The sequence below is a fragment of the Ruditapes philippinarum genome, unplaced genomic scaffold (assembly GCF_026571515.1).
Source record: "Ruditapes philippinarum isolate M1 unplaced genomic scaffold, ASM2657151v2 ctg866_1_1_1_1, whole genome shotgun sequence".
NCBI lineage: Eukaryota > Metazoa > Mollusca > Bivalvia > Venerida > Veneridae > Ruditapes > Ruditapes philippinarum.
Window position 1 is genome coordinate 464,033 of NW_026855260.1, and position 20,290 is coordinate 484,322.

The following is a 20,290-nucleotide window of genomic DNA, read 5'->3' on the forward strand; positions in this document are numbered from 1 at the left end:
ATTCAGTTGAAGATTGCATAGATGTGCTGTTGTTAAATGCATTGGTCGTAACATGCAGAACTGTTTACTATTTATAAGTTAAATTAAATCATATTGACTGTAAAGCTTTGCAGCATTTATGTAAAATGCATTTGTGCATGCAGTAAATGGCATCCATGTAAGATGTATTGTTTTAAAAGCATTGCTGTAAATCACATTGAAACATACCTGATTTTTTTTTGTAAAATGCATTGTTTTAAAAGAGCTATCTTAATGACATATTTAATTACTTACTAGATTTTCTAAAATATGATCAGTTATGCTTAATCAAAAGTGTGTTTACTTTTCAATAATGCATACATAGAATATTTTCATAGAAAGTTGTTCTTTTGTATAGATATCCAAATAAAGATTCAAATAAACAAATTCACACTAAAGAAGAACCACAACTCAAAGCTTGTAAAGAAGGTGGCATTGTACGGAGTGACCGTGCTTATTACTCATTTGACAAAAATAAACAACAGATAAATGTGGAATTTAATATGATTGAGAAAAAAGTTCCAGTTGACATCAGAATTAACAAAATTTCGTGTATTCAAGGTAAGACTTTTAAGTCTTTTATTTATTTTGCGAAAAAAATACTTTAAATGACGCCGTTGTTAGATTGTACAACTCCGACTTACATATCAATGATTGAAAAATATGAATTGATATTTATATCATTAAAACGAAAATATGCGGAACTAATATTATTAATAATTCAACGACCAGAAAACGCATACACAGGCTCTCTATTTAAGATATTAATTAGACGACTGTGACATCCGTATATAACTTGAACAGCAGGTATCAATAAGATTTTATTACTATTGTATAACCTAATATTACACAATTGGTAAAGTGCACTTCGAGGGGTGAAAGCGAAAAGGTTCGAAGTGCATTTTCCAAAATTGTAGAGGAGAAGCAAATAACTGTCTCAAATGTTTGTAAAATAGCAAAATTTCCATAACACTTTGATTTTAAACATAAAAATGTTTAAGAAACATGTCAATGATAATAAAAATTCTAGAAAAGACTTAAATATTTAATCAAATGTAGCTTAGAAGTGTTTCGCACTTAAAATTTCTCATATTTTGATTTTTATTTTTAAAGCAAAAAGGTGCCAAGTGACATTTTGATAAAACAAAAAACATGTTTTTTCTAATCTAATTTAAGATTGAGCAACATTTTGTCATTTCAAATTATCCAGAAAGAAATGGAGAATAATATGCCAGATAGAACTGTTTCGCATGTACCTTTTATTTTGATTTCATATTTTAGGTATGGGACATTCTCTTACTCCATTTTCAAGTTCATAAAATTTTAAGTGTGACTGTGTTTAAATTAGAAAAAGAAAAGAATGTGTTTAAATTAGAAAAAGAAAATAAAGGTCATAATTGATAGCGTACAAAACTTTTAAAAAACATGATGAGCATAAATTACACCTGAAAAACAAAAAACAAATGTCATTTATTTAATTTGAACAAGCTGAACAATACAAAGTATATGGACAGATGTCCTACTCGCCCCGGCGTCCACGTCCAGATTTCAGATTAAAGTTTTGGTGCAGTAAAATACTTACAGTGACATTATGCTCATATTTTCATAGTAAAGCTGAGCTGAACTGACTATATATTTCAAAAGACTGACTGATAAAATTGGTGACTGACCAACTGTTCATATTGGAAAATGTTTAGGATAAAATTTAAATCTGCTTAGAATATAAAAAGACTCCCCTGCTTTTTTATGAAATGAACGTTACAGGTAAATTATAATGGATATTTACGAAAATTTTGTTTGAATACATGCGTTGTTTATTGTCAATGTGAAATAAATTTTTATATTAAAAGGAATTATGGCAAAATGAAAAATTATTTTGACATTCGCTTGTTCTATCATTTATACTCTTGGATGGGCATAATATCACTTTAAGGTATCAACTTCAAACTTCAAATAATATTTCTACGGCCTAGGTCAATTCCTATGCATCAGAACTCCAAACAGGTGTTAAATAGACAATAAACACCGCTTAGACCGATATAATTTCTTAATCATTACACGTAGTGTGACATGGTACATAACTTTAGCGTCACTACTTCCAAAATCCCCCCCTTGAACTTTGAATTAATGCTAATAAATGTTATTTTTTTAATATGACTTCTTGTCATATAGATAAGAGTTATAACACGCAAGCTCCTGTATTCCCAGAATTATCACAATTTTAATTTTTGAAATTCATTTGTAAATTGATTTTTTAGTATTATCTTTGTTGTTATAAATGGTATCTACTCTAGACTTAAGATAAATAATTGTTCTTTGTCATTAGTTACATCATGCATGACAAGGCTCATAAATCTAGCTTCTTTTTTCAAGAGTTGTTTCAACCCTTTTTGCTTTAATCATTTTTGTTTTCGAAGGGATCGACTTCAGATTTCGAATTGCTGTCTTTCCATTAAAGAAACATTTATTTTATTGACAATGTCATTATGTTGTGCAAATTATAGAACATTTGACTACTTTCCTGATACTGATACAGAAATATATATTTATATCATAATTGATTTTTCCTTTCATAGTTTCTTCTTCCTTACTGTGTCCAGTATTTGAATGTCCAGCTTCGCTGTCTCCTGTGACAGCTCTTGTTTTCTTGCATTTTTTGTCACTCTTCAATATTCAAAATAAGACAGTTACATTCATATTCTTTCATATTTGAAATGGTTACCTTCAATAAGATATTTATTCATGGAAATTAATGTCATTTCACCCACAACTATTTTCTTACAATAGTGTATACATTAATTTTTAAATAACTTAAATATCATAAGAGGCTAAATGAGGTCATCCTTAGCACATAGTTCCATTCTAAAATGCGCCAAAATGACACTTTAATTCTTTTCATAAATAAAATGCGTTCAAATGAGGCAACTTGTCTGGCATCCCCATGTTGTATGGTTATTTAGAATATGAGTCTGATTCTAAATTTGATACGGAAATTCAGATTCAGCCAGTGAAAATGATATCACACCCAGTGAATATGATTTTATAATTTGTTCTGATTACCACTGTTTGAAGCAGTGAGATTACAGCCAATTTTACATCAAATAATAGTGAACACTATTCGCTAAAAACGTTTTGGACTTGTCTGAAACTTCATTCAAAGTGCAAGAATATCTTTGCAATAAACAGTTTCACAAACAGTCCCAGAATATATTTGAACTGAAAATATATTTTAAAAATTGTGCATTACATATGACTTGCACAATTTTTTTAATTATTTGCGTAAAACACTTCAGACACCCCCATGTAGCAACAATACATAAAATAGATGTAATGTCTCAAGGCCAAGTCCCAAAGGCCACTTTCATTAGCATAAGTGTGACCCATAACTAAACTATCATTAACATTGTTTATACATCAAAGTCACTCATAACTCCACCTAAATTAACATTTTTCAATATCTCAGAGGCACACATAGCTTCATTTTCATTCACATTACTTAAAGAGACACTATGCTTATAATTTCATAGTAAAGTTGAGCTGAATTGTCTTTATATTTCAAGAGATTGACTGTCAATATGGTGTTTGGCCAACAGTTGATATTGGAAATTGTTTATGATAAAATTATATATCTGTAAAAGACGGCCCCACTCTTTTTATAAACTAAGCGTTATAGGTAAACTCTACATTTAAAATATTTATTTACAGAAATTTCGTTTGGATCTGTGCGTTATATATTGTTTATGCGAACGTTATTATTTAATTGAAAGGAATTATGGCAAAATGAAAAGTTATTTTGATCTTAACCTGTTCAGTCACTATATACCCTTAGAGGGCATAATGTTACTTTAATATTTCAGTGTCACACATAGCACCAGATATATTTACACAACTCAGTTTTTTAGACTCACACATAGCTCCAAGTTCATTTGCATTGCCCAATATATCAAAAAATAGATAAATACAGAATCCCTAAAGAAAGCCCAACACGGCAAAATTGTAAATGTTGCAGGCTCGGTTTGATTGAGCCTGTTCATGGACGGTACTGGAAAGTGCAAGTTACCGCCCACGCCCCCTAGCACCGGCTTAAGCAGAATTCAACATTTAAACATGAAATAGTAAATTTTTGAACTTGGAAACATCCGCAGATGTTTTCACAATATCTTGTATTTTTATCTATAACCTTTCCTACTTTATCATACCCAGATTTCTGATTATCATCAAAAAGTCCCTTTTAACCATTCTTAATATCTCACTGTCACCTGTACACTGACTTTTAAGAAAATCACCTGATATCGTATCGTCATCTAAAGTTGTGGCCTCACTTACACCTGGCAGAGCCAAGGACCACACCGGTAAGTTACTGGGATGATCCAGGGTGAATTTTTTGTTGCAGTCTCACTTACCCTGGCAGCACTAAGGTAATTCCCGACTAACACCCAGGATGCACCCGCAGACCATCCATGCAGAGCCCGGGTGAAGCTATGGTTCAGGCCGGTGCTTACCTGGTCATTTGCACATTTGCATAAATACCAATATAATCAATGTCTTATTATTTTATGAAGTGACAAATATAGTGTGGCATTCAAAAACATGTATTACGAGGTACAGGTTAAAATGTTTTTTCACTCCCTCAATATTTTGGATAAATATGTGACAAAATTTTCATTTTGGCATCATCATCTAATCGGATAAAGGATGAAATCAGGTAAACTGGAACCTAAAAAGCATTACCACTTTAGATTACCTCTTTATTTGCTAATAAATTTAATTCTACATATTTCAAAACAATGATCTCAATGTCAGGTCCGTTGTCGTAGGGGGAATTCTTATAAACAATCATCTTTTCTATGCATTCAATGGGCATCTAAGCCATAAAGGCATTATTTATGTTTCTTAAGCTATTTTATATAATTTCCCTTTAATCTTAAACTTTTACTACATTTTTATGTAGGGCATGGACGAGAAAATGATACTTCCGGTCGATTTCTCATAGCAACGGATCGCGTCGCAAAAAGTCTAAATAAAAATATGAGTCACATTTAGGTGCGAATTAATGCTTATTTTAATACTCAAATTTGTTTGTGACGGCACTTCTGCGCCTGTTGTTCGTTTATTTAAGATATACTATGCTCAAATTTGATACGAAATAAATATTGATAATAGCTTTTTGTAAAATTTAATTAAACATGTTTTCACTTCACGCAAAGAAGATATTTTCGTTTAAATTTTTATACACTAGTTTGTCACAAAATGAACACACAGTGTCATTAAAAAAGGCAGTTTTTAAGGGGGCGAACTTTACTTGACCTGCAATATTGAATACAACTTCCCATACATAATTCATTTATTCGTTTTTTATTCGTTTATTCAAATTAGACATCTTAAATATGACTTTTTAAAGGTTTCAATAAATTCATGAATTTAAATATTTTACTCAATGATGAGCATATTATATCTTTGAAGAAAATAGCAGGGGCAAAGTCAATAAGCACAGTTTAGCATGTAACGATTTGGTGTCACTTTTGTTTGTTCATTTCATTTAGTTTTACGTCACACCGACATATTCTAGGTCATATAGCGACTTTTCAGCTTTACTGGTGAAGGAAGACCTCAAGTGCCATTCCTAGCATTATTTCGGGCACGAACAGGCACCTAAGTAGAACCACTGACGTTCCATAAACTAGCTGGATATCTACCTCAACTGAAAGAATCCAAAGACCCCGTCGGAATTCGAAACTACAGCGGTGAGAAGCAATTGGTTTGAAGTCAAGGACCGTAACAACATGGCTACAGACGCCCCTATATATCTGTAACAAGTTTTCATTTATGAAAAAACATTGATATGAATTTAAATATCAACACTTTTAAAACAGACTCTATGGATGCAGTCGATGATAATGTGTATGTTTGTTACGGGGACAACATGACGATACCAAAATCTGAGGTATGTAACTATGATGTAGATGCAGCCGGTTATATGACTGGATGTAGGTCAGGAATTCATCTGCAAGACTGCGGTAAGTCAAAGGCAACTTAGTATTAAATACAATTTATTTTGTTAACGGTATGTGAAAGTTTTTGTTACTTAAACCTACATTTGAATCACTGTTGTCAGTAAACTTTTAAGGTATACTCTACTTTTAACATCTGTGTCATCTTCTAAGAAATGCTTAGTAAAGCTTTGAATAAAATCTCATTCCATCTGCATAATTACAGTGAAATAGATATAAATATGATGTGATTCTACATTTCCGTACAAATCAGCAAAAATACCAACCAACTAAAGGTCAAAGCTCTTGAAATTGAAATCGCTTATCGTTTATCAAATGAAAGTTAAATGCCCAACAACCTAATTAATGATTCTACGTATTTACCAGACGTCCCATATTAGATTTTTTGGTCAGGCTTGTGTAACACAAAAAGTCCAATAATTTATGTAACGTATGTCAATACTGTCGGAAAATCCTTATTTGTTTTGTGATTTAAGCAAAGCTCTCAACTCTGTTCAATAGATAATAATGCCAATATACATAATTTATAAAGTGGAGTCAACTCTACGATGGCGAAAAGTCAATTTTGAATGTAACCTTGAAATGTTCTGGCATGCATAGTCGCCTATAAATTAAAAGACTAAATGGAAAGTGTGGTTACATAAAAGTTACAAGAAATAAATTATTGTTAATTGAAGCGCATCATGGTGCTCCCATTCTATGAGACTCTAGTTTTAACTAGGAAGAACACTTATTAACAAATACTTCCCATGAAATGAACTTATTTATGTACCATAATGGAATTTCAACAAATGATTAAGCATAAATTAATTGTCAATTATATTGTTTATCCAGTTACTAATGACATTATTGTTTCAGGGGATTTCGTTTGTCCTCCAAACACAGTAAAATGTCCAGATAGTTTTTGCATTGCTCTTCGATTTGTATGTGACGGGATTGCCCAGTGTCCTGGTGGACAGGACGAACACAATTGCTGTAAGTAATAAATGTTTATTCACAAACATTTTAGGTCTTGTTTTTGTTGGCTTATAATAACTGAGCAGTTTCAATTTTATGTCTATGTACTATCGTTTTATTGTGTCAAATTACACAGAGCTAAACCATAATCAAAAAAAAGTTGTTTTTTTATACAATATAGCATACACTTGATAACGGAACCAGCCCGCACAAATTGCATTACTGATTTTCTTTGTTGTTATTTCAGCATGTGTTAGTAGGGACAAAGAAGTAACTGTTGTCATGTTAATAGAGGATACAAAACAACAGACACAAAGTAAAAAAGCCGCAGAATTATTAGCAAAACAATTCAAGCATGGAGACATTAAAGTAAAATTACTTTACTACCAGGCGAAAACTGGATTAGACAACTTTCCTCTTATACATCGACTGTTAAAAGTACGTGAAAGAAACATTGACGAATTAAGTTCCGATTGCAAATATAAAACTATGGCTAGAAATCTTCTCCCATCTTTAAAGTTTGAAAACATTGAAACCAAGTTTGTTATATTTATTGAAGATAGTGTTGAGTCATCTACAGTCGCTGAGATCATGTTTTCTAACATATCTAGACCAGAATTTACCATCTACCGTGTGATCAGAAATTTAAGCTTTTTGACTAACATTAAACACACGTTCGAATTTGTAAAAGATGTGCGCATCAATAAATGGAGTTCATTACATTTGATAGGATACAGGCATTTTCCAGAAATATGCACAGGTAGGTATAATAATAAATGTTTAGGCGTTTATGCATAGGTCAACACTCAACAAATAATTGAGTTGTAAATTACGTCCTATTGATATATAGAATGGTAATATAATTTTCAGGCAACGTTCAACCATACCCATAATTTCGTTTGCTTTCCCCCAATCGAAATTTACAAAATATTTGTATGTACACCTTGAAAATCTTCAATTGTTGGCACATTTTTGTATTTAATATAATTTATCATAATGTCTTTCATTACAATGGCAATCTTAGAATAGGGCTCTGTTATAATTAATAAGGCAGCAATTATTTTAGATATGTTATGTACATAAGTTATTGATATATTTTCATTTTATACGCTACATTTTAACATACCGATTGCAATCCTTTTTTCCAGTCAACGCGCAATTAATACAAAATGAAAGGAAAGCCCGATTCAAAAAGAATGTCCAAAATGGCAAGATTGGAAATGTTGCAGGCTTGGTTTGATTGAGTCTGTAAATTGACAGTTGTTGCTATTGCAAATCAGTCTATACACCCTCTCACAAGCCATCATTAAGTATCATTGAATGTTTTTAAAAATGTGTTCATTCACTACCAAAAGCAAAATATATATCGAGTTACGAAATCGAGCATGCATTTTGGTATCAACATCAATTTTTCTTTTTTTTTTCTGTATAGATGTTTCACATGTACCGTGTGTTGGTGGATTTAGATGTTACTCTAGCAAGCAATGTATACCTCTCCACCAAGTATGTGACGGCATAGTTCACTGTTTGAATAATGATGACGAGCATTTGTGTGGTTTTAGATGTCATTATAAATGCAAGTGTGTAGACGGCGCTGTTGATTGCCGAAAAGCAAATTTGAATATTTCAGATATACGTGATATGGCAATCAAAACTCGAAGCGCCGACTTAAGCTTTAACCATGGAATAAAAGATATTTTATCGGATAAAAACATCCAGTTGCCTTTTATGTTGTTCCTTGATGTGTCAAACTGTCGTATAGAAGTTGTAAGCAGTATGGCATTTTCAGACATGAAAAATTTATTGAAACTCAACATTAGCCACAATAAAATAAAACAACTTTCCGACAACGTATTTAGAGATCTTCGTCACCTAGTCGAGCTAGATCTTGCTGGAAATTCGGAATTAGAAGAGATATCTGCTTCAGCATTTCAAGGTTTACAAAGTATAAAACTAATAAGAATATCGGGAACAAAATTAAAGAACATCGCAACATTTACATTCTCAAATTTGAAATTGGATAGTATTGATATATCAAATAATGAAATTCATAAAATTGAGAATTTTGCTTTTAGTAATACGTCGGTAAAAATGATAAATTTTGATGGAAATCCAGAATTGGAAGATATATCTTGTTCAGCATTTCAAAGTATACAACGTATAAAAACAATAAAAATATCGGGAACCAAACTGAAGAAAATCGCAACATTAACATTCTCAAATTTAAAATTGGACAGTATTGATATATCAAATAATGAAGTTCGTGAGATTGAAGATTTTGCTTTTAGTAATACGTCTGTACGAAAGATCAATTTTGACGGAAATCCAGAATTAGAAGAGATATCAAGTTCAGCATTTCAAGGTTTACAACGTATAAAAACAATAAAAATATCGGGAACCAAACTGAAGAAAATCGCAACATTAACATTCTCAAATTTAAAATTGGACAGTATTGATATATCAAATAATGAAGTTCGTGAAATTGAAAATTTTGCTTTTAGTAAAACGTCTGTAAGAAAGATCAATTTTGACGGAAATTCAGTATTAGAAGAGATATCAAGTTCAGCATTTCAAGGTTTACAAAGGATTAAAACAATAAGAATATCGGGAACAAAATTAAAGAACATCGCAACATTAACATTCTCAAATCTAAAATTGGACAGTATTGATATATCAAATAATGAAATTCGTAAAATCGAAAATTTTGCTTTTACTAATACGTCTGTAAAAAAGATCAATTTTGATGGAAATCCAGAATTAGAAGAGATATCAAGTTCAGCTTTTCAAGGTTTACAAAATATAAAAACAATTAGAATATCGGGAACGAAATTAAAGAAAATAGCAACCTTAACATTCTCAAATTTGAAACTGGACTGTATTGATATATCAAATAACGAAATTCGTGAAATCGAAAATTTTGCTTTTACTAATACGTCGGTTAAAAAGATCAACTTTGAAGGTAACAATATACTCGAATTCCATCAGTTCATTTTTTCAGATGTTTTTGCTTTGACTGAATTACGTACACCGGCGTATAAATTTTGTTGTAAACGTCCGTGTTATGTCAAAGAAAGTAACTGTTACCCGTCAAAGAATGAGTTTTCATCTTGTGACGACTTAATGAGACATCCAATTCTGCAGGCAGTTTTATGGCTGGTCGGGATAGCTTCATTACTCGGAAATCTTGCATCAATTGTGTACCGCGTTGTGTATGACCGAAAACGACTTAAAATTGGTTATGGAATATTTGTTACGAATTTGGCATCTGCAGATTTCCTAATGGGAATACACCTTATTGTAATAGCGTTTATTGATTCTATTTATAGAGGCAGGTAAGTTACATTTCTGCTATCATCTTTTTCATTTAAGGTATTTAAATTTTACATGATAAAACTAATATTTTGTATATCATTTATCATTTCCGTAGTCAAGTAGAAAATGTCAAATTAAACATCTAATCTCTTTAACAGGTATATTTACATAGACGATCAATGGCGAAACAGTAATTGGTGTACCCTTACCGGATTTTTGTCAACCGTATCTTCTGAAGCAAGCGTCTTCTTTTTATGTCTTATAACAATCGATAGACTTCTTGTTATCAAATATCCTTTTGGACACGTAAGGTTTACACCAAAAAAAGCTTATATTTGCTGTTTCATTTGCTGGGTCATTGCAATATTGCTCGCGGCTATTCCTATTTTCCACACAAGTTATTTCAAGGACAAGTTCTACTCCAGAACTGGAGTATGCATTGCATTACCCTTGTCACGTGATAAGCCTCCGGGCTGGATGTATTCCGTTTCAATATTTGTCGTCTTAAATTTCATCGCCTTCATCCTTGTTGCATTTGGTCAATTGTCAATCTTTTTGGAACTTCGGAAATCTAGCATAGGTGGCAAGAAAACACAGAAATCAAGAAAAAGGGATCTGCAAGTAGCGAAAAATCTTATCCTTGTTGCAACAACCGATTTCCTTTGCTGGTTTCCAATTGGATTAATGGGTAAATAAAAATATCAGTAACCTACAAATTGATTAAATATTCAACAACTTGAATAAGTTAATATCTGAAATGTAAAATAAAAGTGCATTCGTTTTCTTAAAGGATAACATCGGTTATATTGTTTAGTGATAATAATTTGAATGACATTCTTTATATCAAATATTGTTACAACATGTGGAATTATCATGTTTAGTTAAATTCATGTTCTCCCTGAAATGTATGCAGTAAACAAGCACGAATTAACATACCTTGACAGAATCCCCTTTGTCTACTTAATTTTAAAATGGAAATGTTATTTTGATTTTTCTTAATGTAGTGGATTCTCCACTTAATTTAACGTGACAAATGCTCATTGTTATTTGTTCGAAGAATATAGGCAAGGAAAACATTTTTTGTTTTTTTTTATAAAGGCGTCGGGGTCACACTCTGGTTTAGGTTGAAATTGGTGTTCTTAAACTACTGAATGAAATTTGTTTCAACTTGACACACGCTACTCTTAAACAAACGTAATAGCAGGTCACTCACTGTCCCACGCTCAAGTTCTGACACAGATTTTGACAGAAGTATGGCCCTTTCTTAACTTAGGAAATTCTATATTATACAGGATATTGTTATGTTATAAATCACTGATGATAGTCGTCTTGCTGACAGATGTTGTTGAACTTAAGTTAATGATGTAGATTCTCCCTTTTTTGTGTGTTAAGGTTAAGATTGCATTATATTATACAATTTAAATAAATATGACTTCTTTTATTTCAGGAATACTTTCATTGAATGGATATCCTATTTCTGGAGATGTATACGCATTTACTGTAGTGTTTATTCTTCCTTTTAACTCGGCATTGAATCCCTTTCTGTATACACTTTCAGCAATAATTGGCAAAAAAGTACGAAAAAACACACGATATATTCTTATAGATTAGCTGTATAGGGGTAATAGCATGTAATGCTTCCTTGGAAGGAAATGGTTCTAAAAGTCAGCAATATGACAATAATGAAGTTAATGACCATAAGCATTTCCTTTTTGGCCGGATTTATAAGAGTAGTTAAGCCGACAATGTTTAGGTGACTTGTCCAGCTATATTTCTGGAGGATTGTTTCCTTTTCGTGCAATATCGATTAGACACGAGCGGGCACATGCGTAAATACGCAGAATTTAAATAATCACACTTATGATCCATAATTACCACAACAGCAGTGAGAAGTAAGTGGTTCTGCATCAGCGGCCTTATCCTCTCGACAACAGTTGTCGCACTTACTCTAACATTATTGTCCATGCTTTTTGCTTTCTTTTGGTTAGGTATAATTCAGTCACAAATATACATATATAATATGCATGATTGCAAAATTTATACCTATGCATAATTTATTTTATAATGAAATGTCAAGTATTTAGCATGGCGTTTAATGAATACTTTATTCATTTTCAGAGCTTCAATCCAAGTCTTCATGAACAGAGTAATACAGAAAACCAGAAAGGTAAATATGTTTACAGTAATATATACTGTTTTTAAGTAGGAGAAACCAAATGTTTATGTACAGGGAATTTTAGTTTAATTGCTGTTGTATAGGTGTGCTGTTTTTGACAGTGTGAAGTATAATACTACCTTATATAAGTGATACTATGTATTCTTCCTTAATGTGTCTTAGACAACTATGATAAACTAAGAAAATTATATATAAATACTAAAAAAACATTATAAAGATATGAATAACAATAATTAAAATAACAGCAGAATCAATTACAACAAAAGCCACAATAGCATTAACATAAAATTGAAAAAGCACTAAATATCTGTTTGGTAACGACAAAGACTTTTTTATTTACTGAAAGGTGGATATTGAAAGAAATCATTTATATGTTTTTTTGTTTCTTGTCACGATACTTCCATGTCCACAATGTTATGATTATTCCAAAAAGCGAGTCGATCAATCAACCTACCAGTCCGTCTCCAGTCCGTCTCCAGCGCCTCGTTTAATATTTACAAAACAGCTATGTTACAATGAGTTCTGGGACATCTGACTTATCATATTAAGATATTTTGGCTGCAGGGATAATAGTGATATCATTTTATAAAATGATATAAATAAAAATAAATGACATGTAATAATTAATAACTTGAAAAGGAGAAGATCACTCAAGGGAACTTCAAATCCACGACATAACCAATATGAACACCAAAATATATCACGGAAATCATGTGAAGACTGAAAATCTTATTATCAAGGCCATTTAAACTCATTTACATTTGAATTTCCGATATTTTTTTTTCATTTTTCAGAAATAGGCTCAGCTATATTGCAGTACACAGATAATTGTCGATCAGTTAGAACTAAACGAGAAATTGTGCCAGGTGGAAAGATGAGAAGAATTAAGGATGTGCTTGACGATGATGAAAACATTTCTGTAGCAAGTGTAACTGCGATATCCTATCAACTCGCTAAATATCTCAGACTTCTACATGAATCATCTCTTGGTATTGAGAAACTTTCAGAAACTAACACTTTCATCCGATATGGAAAGAAACATGTAAGTGTAATAATACTGTATGCAACTCCAATTGTTTTTTTCTTAAACCAATGTTGAAATGTAAATTCATCTGGTCATAAATTTCCACTTTTTAATTAATGGTATGTTTTATGTCATTGTTTTGTTATAATTATCGTTTTGCCCGTCTGCAGGCATGTTTTAATATTTGTGTTTGTTTGTGAAAAAATAAATGGTTACCGAAATATCTGACAGTGTGTATTCTAGCCTGCAATGAATCTAGTAACTGTACACATTTTTATAATGTACATATTAAAGCAAATTCTTAAAAGCTTAACATGTCAAAGAGAGCGAGGAAAATTTCTTTAAAAATGAAAATATAGATACTTCAAATTTTCTAAAAGAAAAATATTCACCTCAATGTAATGCTGTAACTGACGTTAGATAAATATGACTCAAAATAACAAGAAGGTACCTAGCCAATTAAGTCTGCTTTTACAAGCATAGGTTATTTCGGCTGTTTTTGAATTCAGAAAGAAATGTTAGCCCTGTGCTTGTTTAATAATGACATTAGTAACGTGTCCAAATTCTTATTTGCTGTGAAAAATTTAATCACGATTTACATTTATTGGTTTGATCTAGGAAACACTGTTAAATGTGTTTCTAAATGAAACTGTCGTATTTCGGCCATTGCAATTCACTCTGAGGTATTCATGTGCACACATCATGTTCATAAGCTCAACACTGGTGAATTAGGGAGTGTTTATTGTTATTTAGTTATTGCAGGTTTTTTTATGAACGATTGATCTTCAATGTTATAATTACACTTGCATTTAATCACATATGTGATATAATACAGTCAACTAGGGACCTAATTATGCATCATTTAACCCCCGAAATTAGAGGAAAAAAGAACAATAAAAAGGCTTTACAAATTATATGTTTTTGTACTTTTCGCTTCCTTTGTAACAAATTGTAACTAACGTCAAATGTTAAAGGTCTCAACTATTACAGAAATTTAACTAGAAATTTGTTTCCGAAACTCTTGTATATTACATTGTGTATTTAGGAATAAAGACGTGTATACGTTTCAAAAAGATCCTTAAAAGTGTTTACATGTTTTAGACTGGCCAGTTAGTTTCTCTGCTTTCATTTTGTAAATTAAAAATGACCAAAAAGTCAAACTGTTCACCGACAAAAACAAACAAAAACTTAAAGTAAATAAAAGTTTGCCCCTTCACAATTATTTGGTTGTTACCGCCGTATTTAACCATAATCCGCTCAATAGTCACTTGACAATACTTGTACAGATCACAAATGTTCAATTGCACGCGTACTGACTTTAACATGTATCTGTGGTACTGCTAGTAATATCCATGATGCTTTGTCCACTGCACATGTGTTCAGTTTAACCATATTTATTTTAGTCGTTTAGTCGTTTGAACATTTTAGTGCTATTAATTTATATACAATTAAGTGCATTGGAATGAAATATAAACGCTCTGGTTTGTCATATACACTTTCGCACCAAATTGCTAAACAAACACGCAGAGTATTATATTTGATATAATTAATGATTCGAACATCTTATGCACAAATACTTAATACTTCTCCGGCAAAAATGACTTAGACATCTTTAAAATATGTACGACTGACGAAATGGTGTTTAAAAATTATAAAACGATAAGCATACACCTTGCAATATTTATTATTTGATACATATCGTAATGAGTGTAACCTTTTGAAAATTATGTTGTTTTTTTTCAGTCCTAGCATCTTATGCGTTTTATTCTTATCTATTAAAACCTTAAAAAATCATTTTTTCATTTTTCATAGGCTGAAAAACGAATTATTCTTGATACGAAAATGACACTTGTATCAGACGATCGAATAAAAGCTGAAAATATCTACCAATATGGATGTCTTTTACGAAAGATGATTACAAAATGTAAGGAAAACGACAGAAAAAATCCCAAACGAGGGAAAACTGCAGAACTTGTAAGCATTGACTTTAAGAAGAAGAAAATTAGTTTAGATTAGGTCAAATGTTGTATGAAGAATAAAAGTATGCGCCATTTTGACAAAAAAGAAGGAATTTCCTTCTCAATAAATAAAAATGATGTAAATAGTACATGTGCGTGATGTAAAAGCAATTGTGTTAGTATAAACTAATTTATGTAAAAAAAAAAGAAAAAAAAGTTTTAAATTTATTGTTAGTATAAATGTTGTAGTTTAAATTATATTGTTGTGATAAACGTGTATGCTGTTGTTAACAAAGAAATCATTGCTAGATATTGATGTCACTGTCATTTAACTTTGACAATAGCTTACAAGGAAACCTGCAGGTTATCATAAATTTTTTCTCGGAAGTGATCTTTTGTGTCTCAAATAGTGTTGATACTGTTGGTTATTGAGAAAACCTGTCTGCCGAAATATTTTGATTAAATTTATTCAAATATTAGTATTTTGATTATTCTTGAAATGTAGTTTTTTATATGATTTTTATACATTGTCTGTATATGTTTGATCTGTTATTTGTTTTATGATTAGGAATACTTTAAATGAATCATGCTAAATGCAAAATTTTTTTAATATAATAAAAACTGCTCTAAATGAAAAAAAAATGTTTTGGTAATTAAGTATAGACATACACAATATATGAATAACGAAAACAAATAAACGTAATGCGTTTGAATCTGAATAGCAAATAAGCCATTTTGAAATAATTGCTGTTATAGATTGATACTGTTGATTAAGCTGTTTTGCCATGATGGATGTTGATAGTACTTGTATTTGCATACAAATAACTCTTTTTTAATATTGTAAAGGTTAACAATATCTTAATGAGTATTAAAAACTGATGGTGACAACATAAACAGTAATCAGTATGTCTGTCATTTTTAACTTTTTTTATAGCTATCAAGCTTTAAATAAGGAGCTTGCCTGGAACAGAAATAGTGTTAGTTTATTTATGATCCACTTAAATATAGCTTTAATGTTTCCATAAATCTGTATATTGTTTTGTATTTTTTTTAATATAAATTTTACAAAGTTTTAACATATATATATATTGTCAGTGATAATTCAATATATTAGCTATGTATCATGTATATGTAGGAAGTAACTTTGATGACATTTCAGTTATTTAATTATTGTTCTAGAAACCAAGGTCATGTGACAACTGTTTTAGAATTATTCTAAATTTTAAATTTTGTTTAAGCTAATTGTTGTGATTAACGTTGTTAATATATGATTCATATGTTAATTGATTGTTTTAAAGTTTTTTCAATATTTTTTGGAGTATATATTATCGGTTAGCATTGTTGCTATTGTTTCTTTAAGGATCAAGTATCATCCAACAGAGATCGCTCGTTTAAATGTACATCTGTTTTTTGAGATAGTTATATATTCACTCATGTATTAGTATTGTCTGTGTTTTATGATGTTTTTGTCTAATCAGACATGTCAATAAACCACGTGCTGTTATTTACTACAATGTTTATTAAATGTAACGTAAATTGAATTAACATTGCATTGTTCAAATTTCAAGGTTATAATATTATGAATATTGTTTTTGTCTCTTTAAATAATGAATATTTGCTTATTTAGAAGAAATTATATTAGATTTACGGCTTTATGTCATTTTTCTATTTTTGTCTTTTATTGTTGAACGTATGGTTGGTATTGATGTATATCGTTTTGTTGTTTAAAGATGTTGTGTAGTAAAAAAGTTGTTACAATTGCAAATTTTGTACAAATTATGCATTCACATTGAAATGACATTAATGGGGTTATGAAAATGTTATTTCTCGGTCGGTGAATTTGTTGTGCATATGTTTGGAGCTATAAGTTAATGAATTTAAATCTGTCATGAGGTATCATTTATTTGAATAAAACTGTGCTGGTGACAGTTGCACTCAGATCGTATACAGAGACATTGTCGAGTTAAGCTGCAATATTTCTGCACTAGAATGGTAAAGAATAATATAGCATACTAGTCAGGAGAATCGAAAGTCGGATCCCCTTGCCGATTTGTAATGATCATCTTTGAAAAAAATATGAAGTTTTGAAAAATAAAAACTACGCGCACAGATGATACGAATGTTTTATGTAAGAATGGCTCCTATGCACCTTTTTCGTACGTTTACGTATTCATCCGCCATAGCATTTGTCGAAATGTCGCGATTAACCTGTACGTGGTGGGTAGATTTAATTAGTGTATTTTGATTTAAAGAAACACATGATATACCATTCACGAAAGTATAAATTTGACATCCTTTGGGAAATCGAATGTATTTGGTGTATTGTAAATTAAACCACATAATAAAATTCTATTTAAGAATACCAATTGACATACGATTATAACCAAATCTGAAATAATGCAACAGTATTGTTAATTTCGTAATTTATAACTATAAGCAAATAAATCATCTACGTTTTTTTCTGATATCTCTAACATTAATTTTACATTTAAATAATTAGCGTTTTATATGATGTTAAGAAAGTCACTGAACAAGTCCCTCCATTTGCTTACTATTTGTTTGCATACAAGTAGCATTGGTGTACTGCACCTGTTTTGCATCAGCATAGTATTGAAAAAAAAGAATGATTGTGTAAATTTATGTTGTTTATTATGTATCCTTTTAAATAGGTAAATTTTTAATTAAACACTAAATGAGCATTATGAGTATGATAAGTGTTCTTTGTTGATATGCGTTGTCTTATGACCAATTCTATACGAGGGCCGTCCCACAAGTCAGGAACTATGGCTGTAAAACAAAAATATTACGTCTAAGCCTGAAATAATTTTGCACATGTGGTTCTCGATCATTTTCTTATGAAAAACATTTTTTCAAAAAAGTATGCATACATTAACTATCGAAGTATTAATACAGGCCTTAGGTAGCATATGCGGCCCACGCCTAAAATCGTCATTTTACCATCCTAACACATAATCTTCAAAACAGAGTTAGTAGTAAATAACATAATAGATTTGTGTTATATTTTTACTATACAATTACTGTATGTCTGATGTGGTATGAAATCGTTAGACAAATATGTTTACAGTGCATCTTTTACTTATTATAGTGTTTTATAAGAGCATAATAACATGGCGACGTTTGACGCTGACGTGGCCCAGTAGATGACCATTTATTTTGCATTTGGTGCTTTATGAAATCTAGGGGTCATGTGAAAGCAATTAAAACCTATTAAAAAGGACCAGAAAGTTTTGCAATCGTTGATATTTAAGTATCATAACCTATGACAGGTGACGAAATAAAAGAAGCAAAAATGGTATACCCATAGTTATGTGATTATAAAAAATGGAGAAAATTGAAAAGATTATTAAAAAAGACAGACATCAAACAGTTTGCAGTGTGTTAGACATTCAAGGTTGTAAAAAATTAAATGTGCTGACATTTTAAGTATGTCTCATATAAGAAGGTGGATTTACATTTAAATGAATATCCCTGACATAGGTGATACTTTGAAAAAAGAAAACATTGACATAATGTCACGTAACGTTAATATGACGGTGGGGCGTGAGTCTATTGCGTTACTAGATAACCTTATAATTTGTGTGGCGTTATCAAATTATCTAATTTTTTGTGCATGTTAACTTAGCAATAGAATATTAAATATCAGTAAGGATCGTTAAGAAGTTTTTTTTTAGATTTTTGTATCTAAACGTTTTATGACTTATTTGGACAACCCTCGTATTTGTTGTAGTAATATGATTCACTTTGATTTTTAAATAAATATTACTTCGAAGCACTTGTCTTATCTTTTACTTAATTACACAAAAGAAGAAACTTAAAGTTCACTTCATGGTATTACATGTGTGATTATAGAAACAATACCGTGCAAATACGATCAGAGCCAACTATCCACACTACAAGGTCACTTGTTCGACTGTTTTATATCAGTTTAAGTTGAGGCCATTTGTTTCACATTGTTCAACGAACTTGCCCCTATTTGTTCAAGGTAAATTGCCCTTTTTGTAAACAATTAGTCAAAGTATTTATTCGAAATGGAGCAAACATCTTCATTTAGCATGTCTGAATGTTACTAATGTTATTTGTGCCACATTAGGAACATTAGGAAAATAATGCTTATCAAATAGTCGATATCATATAGAAAGGGGCGACACATGCCAAATAGATTAAGATCATGGTGTCTTACATAATTTTTTATTTTTCGATTTTTTTTCCATCCAGAAGTACACAAAAAGATGTATGAAGTGACTGAAACATCTTAGCGTTAGGATAATCGACTTGAACTTATAATATATATCATAACCGAAGATAACACATTATTGCCTATATATTAAGAGCCCAAAAATATCAGAGCTGAAAGACATAAAACGTCTTTTCATTTTATCAAGCCGTAACTCTTAAATTTGTGACTGAAACTTCTTCGGATTCTTTTTCTCTACATGAAAATTGAAATATAGGACAAACAAAACCCCAACAAAAGCACCAAATCATCGAGACATTTAAGTTGGAAAAAAGTTCAGTCATGATGTCGTTGCCGTTGCCATCTACAAACCACAAAATTTGCCACTATTCATTTCAATGATTGGATTCTTTATAAGACACAATCAAATTTGTGACAGAACTGGCAGGTTTTAAGCTTGACGTTTTAAATAACATTGAACGTCTAAGTAAAAATATTGCAATGTCCTTTGATAATTTTATCATTAATTCACAACTTAATTAATCATTTTATGACGGAAAAGAAAAGTTCAATAATACAAACATGAACATATACAGTCAAATGAAGCTGACAGTTGCGTTCTAATAATTGATTTTTGCT

At 30.8% G+C, this 20,290-nt stretch overlaps 1 protein-coding gene across 1 annotated transcript in view; it reads left to right on the top strand.

The window, feature by feature from the left end:
* Positions 1 to 19,246, top strand: part of LOC132742676 (uncharacterized) — a 78,428-nt gene extending 59,182 nt beyond the window's left edge. The window contains exons 32-41 of the mRNA XM_060731141.1: positions 377 to 579; positions 5,892 to 6,035; positions 6,888 to 7,004; positions 7,234 to 7,746; positions 8,419 to 10,318; positions 10,457 to 10,986; positions 11,746 to 11,873; positions 12,417 to 12,465; positions 13,269 to 13,516; positions 15,311 to 19,246. Coding sequence (XP_060587124.1) covers positions 377 to 579; positions 5,892 to 6,035; positions 6,888 to 7,004; positions 7,234 to 7,746; positions 8,419 to 10,318; positions 10,457 to 10,986; positions 11,746 to 11,873; positions 12,417 to 12,465; positions 13,269 to 13,516; positions 15,311 to 15,514 — 4,036 coding nt within the window. The 3' untranslated portion in view covers positions 15,515 to 19,246. The remainder of the gene's footprint in view (positions 1 to 376; positions 580 to 5,891; positions 6,036 to 6,887; positions 7,005 to 7,233; positions 7,747 to 8,418; positions 10,319 to 10,456; positions 10,987 to 11,745; positions 11,874 to 12,416; positions 12,466 to 13,268; positions 13,517 to 15,310) is intronic.
* The last annotated feature ends 1,044 nt before the right edge of the window (positions 19,247 to 20,290 follow it).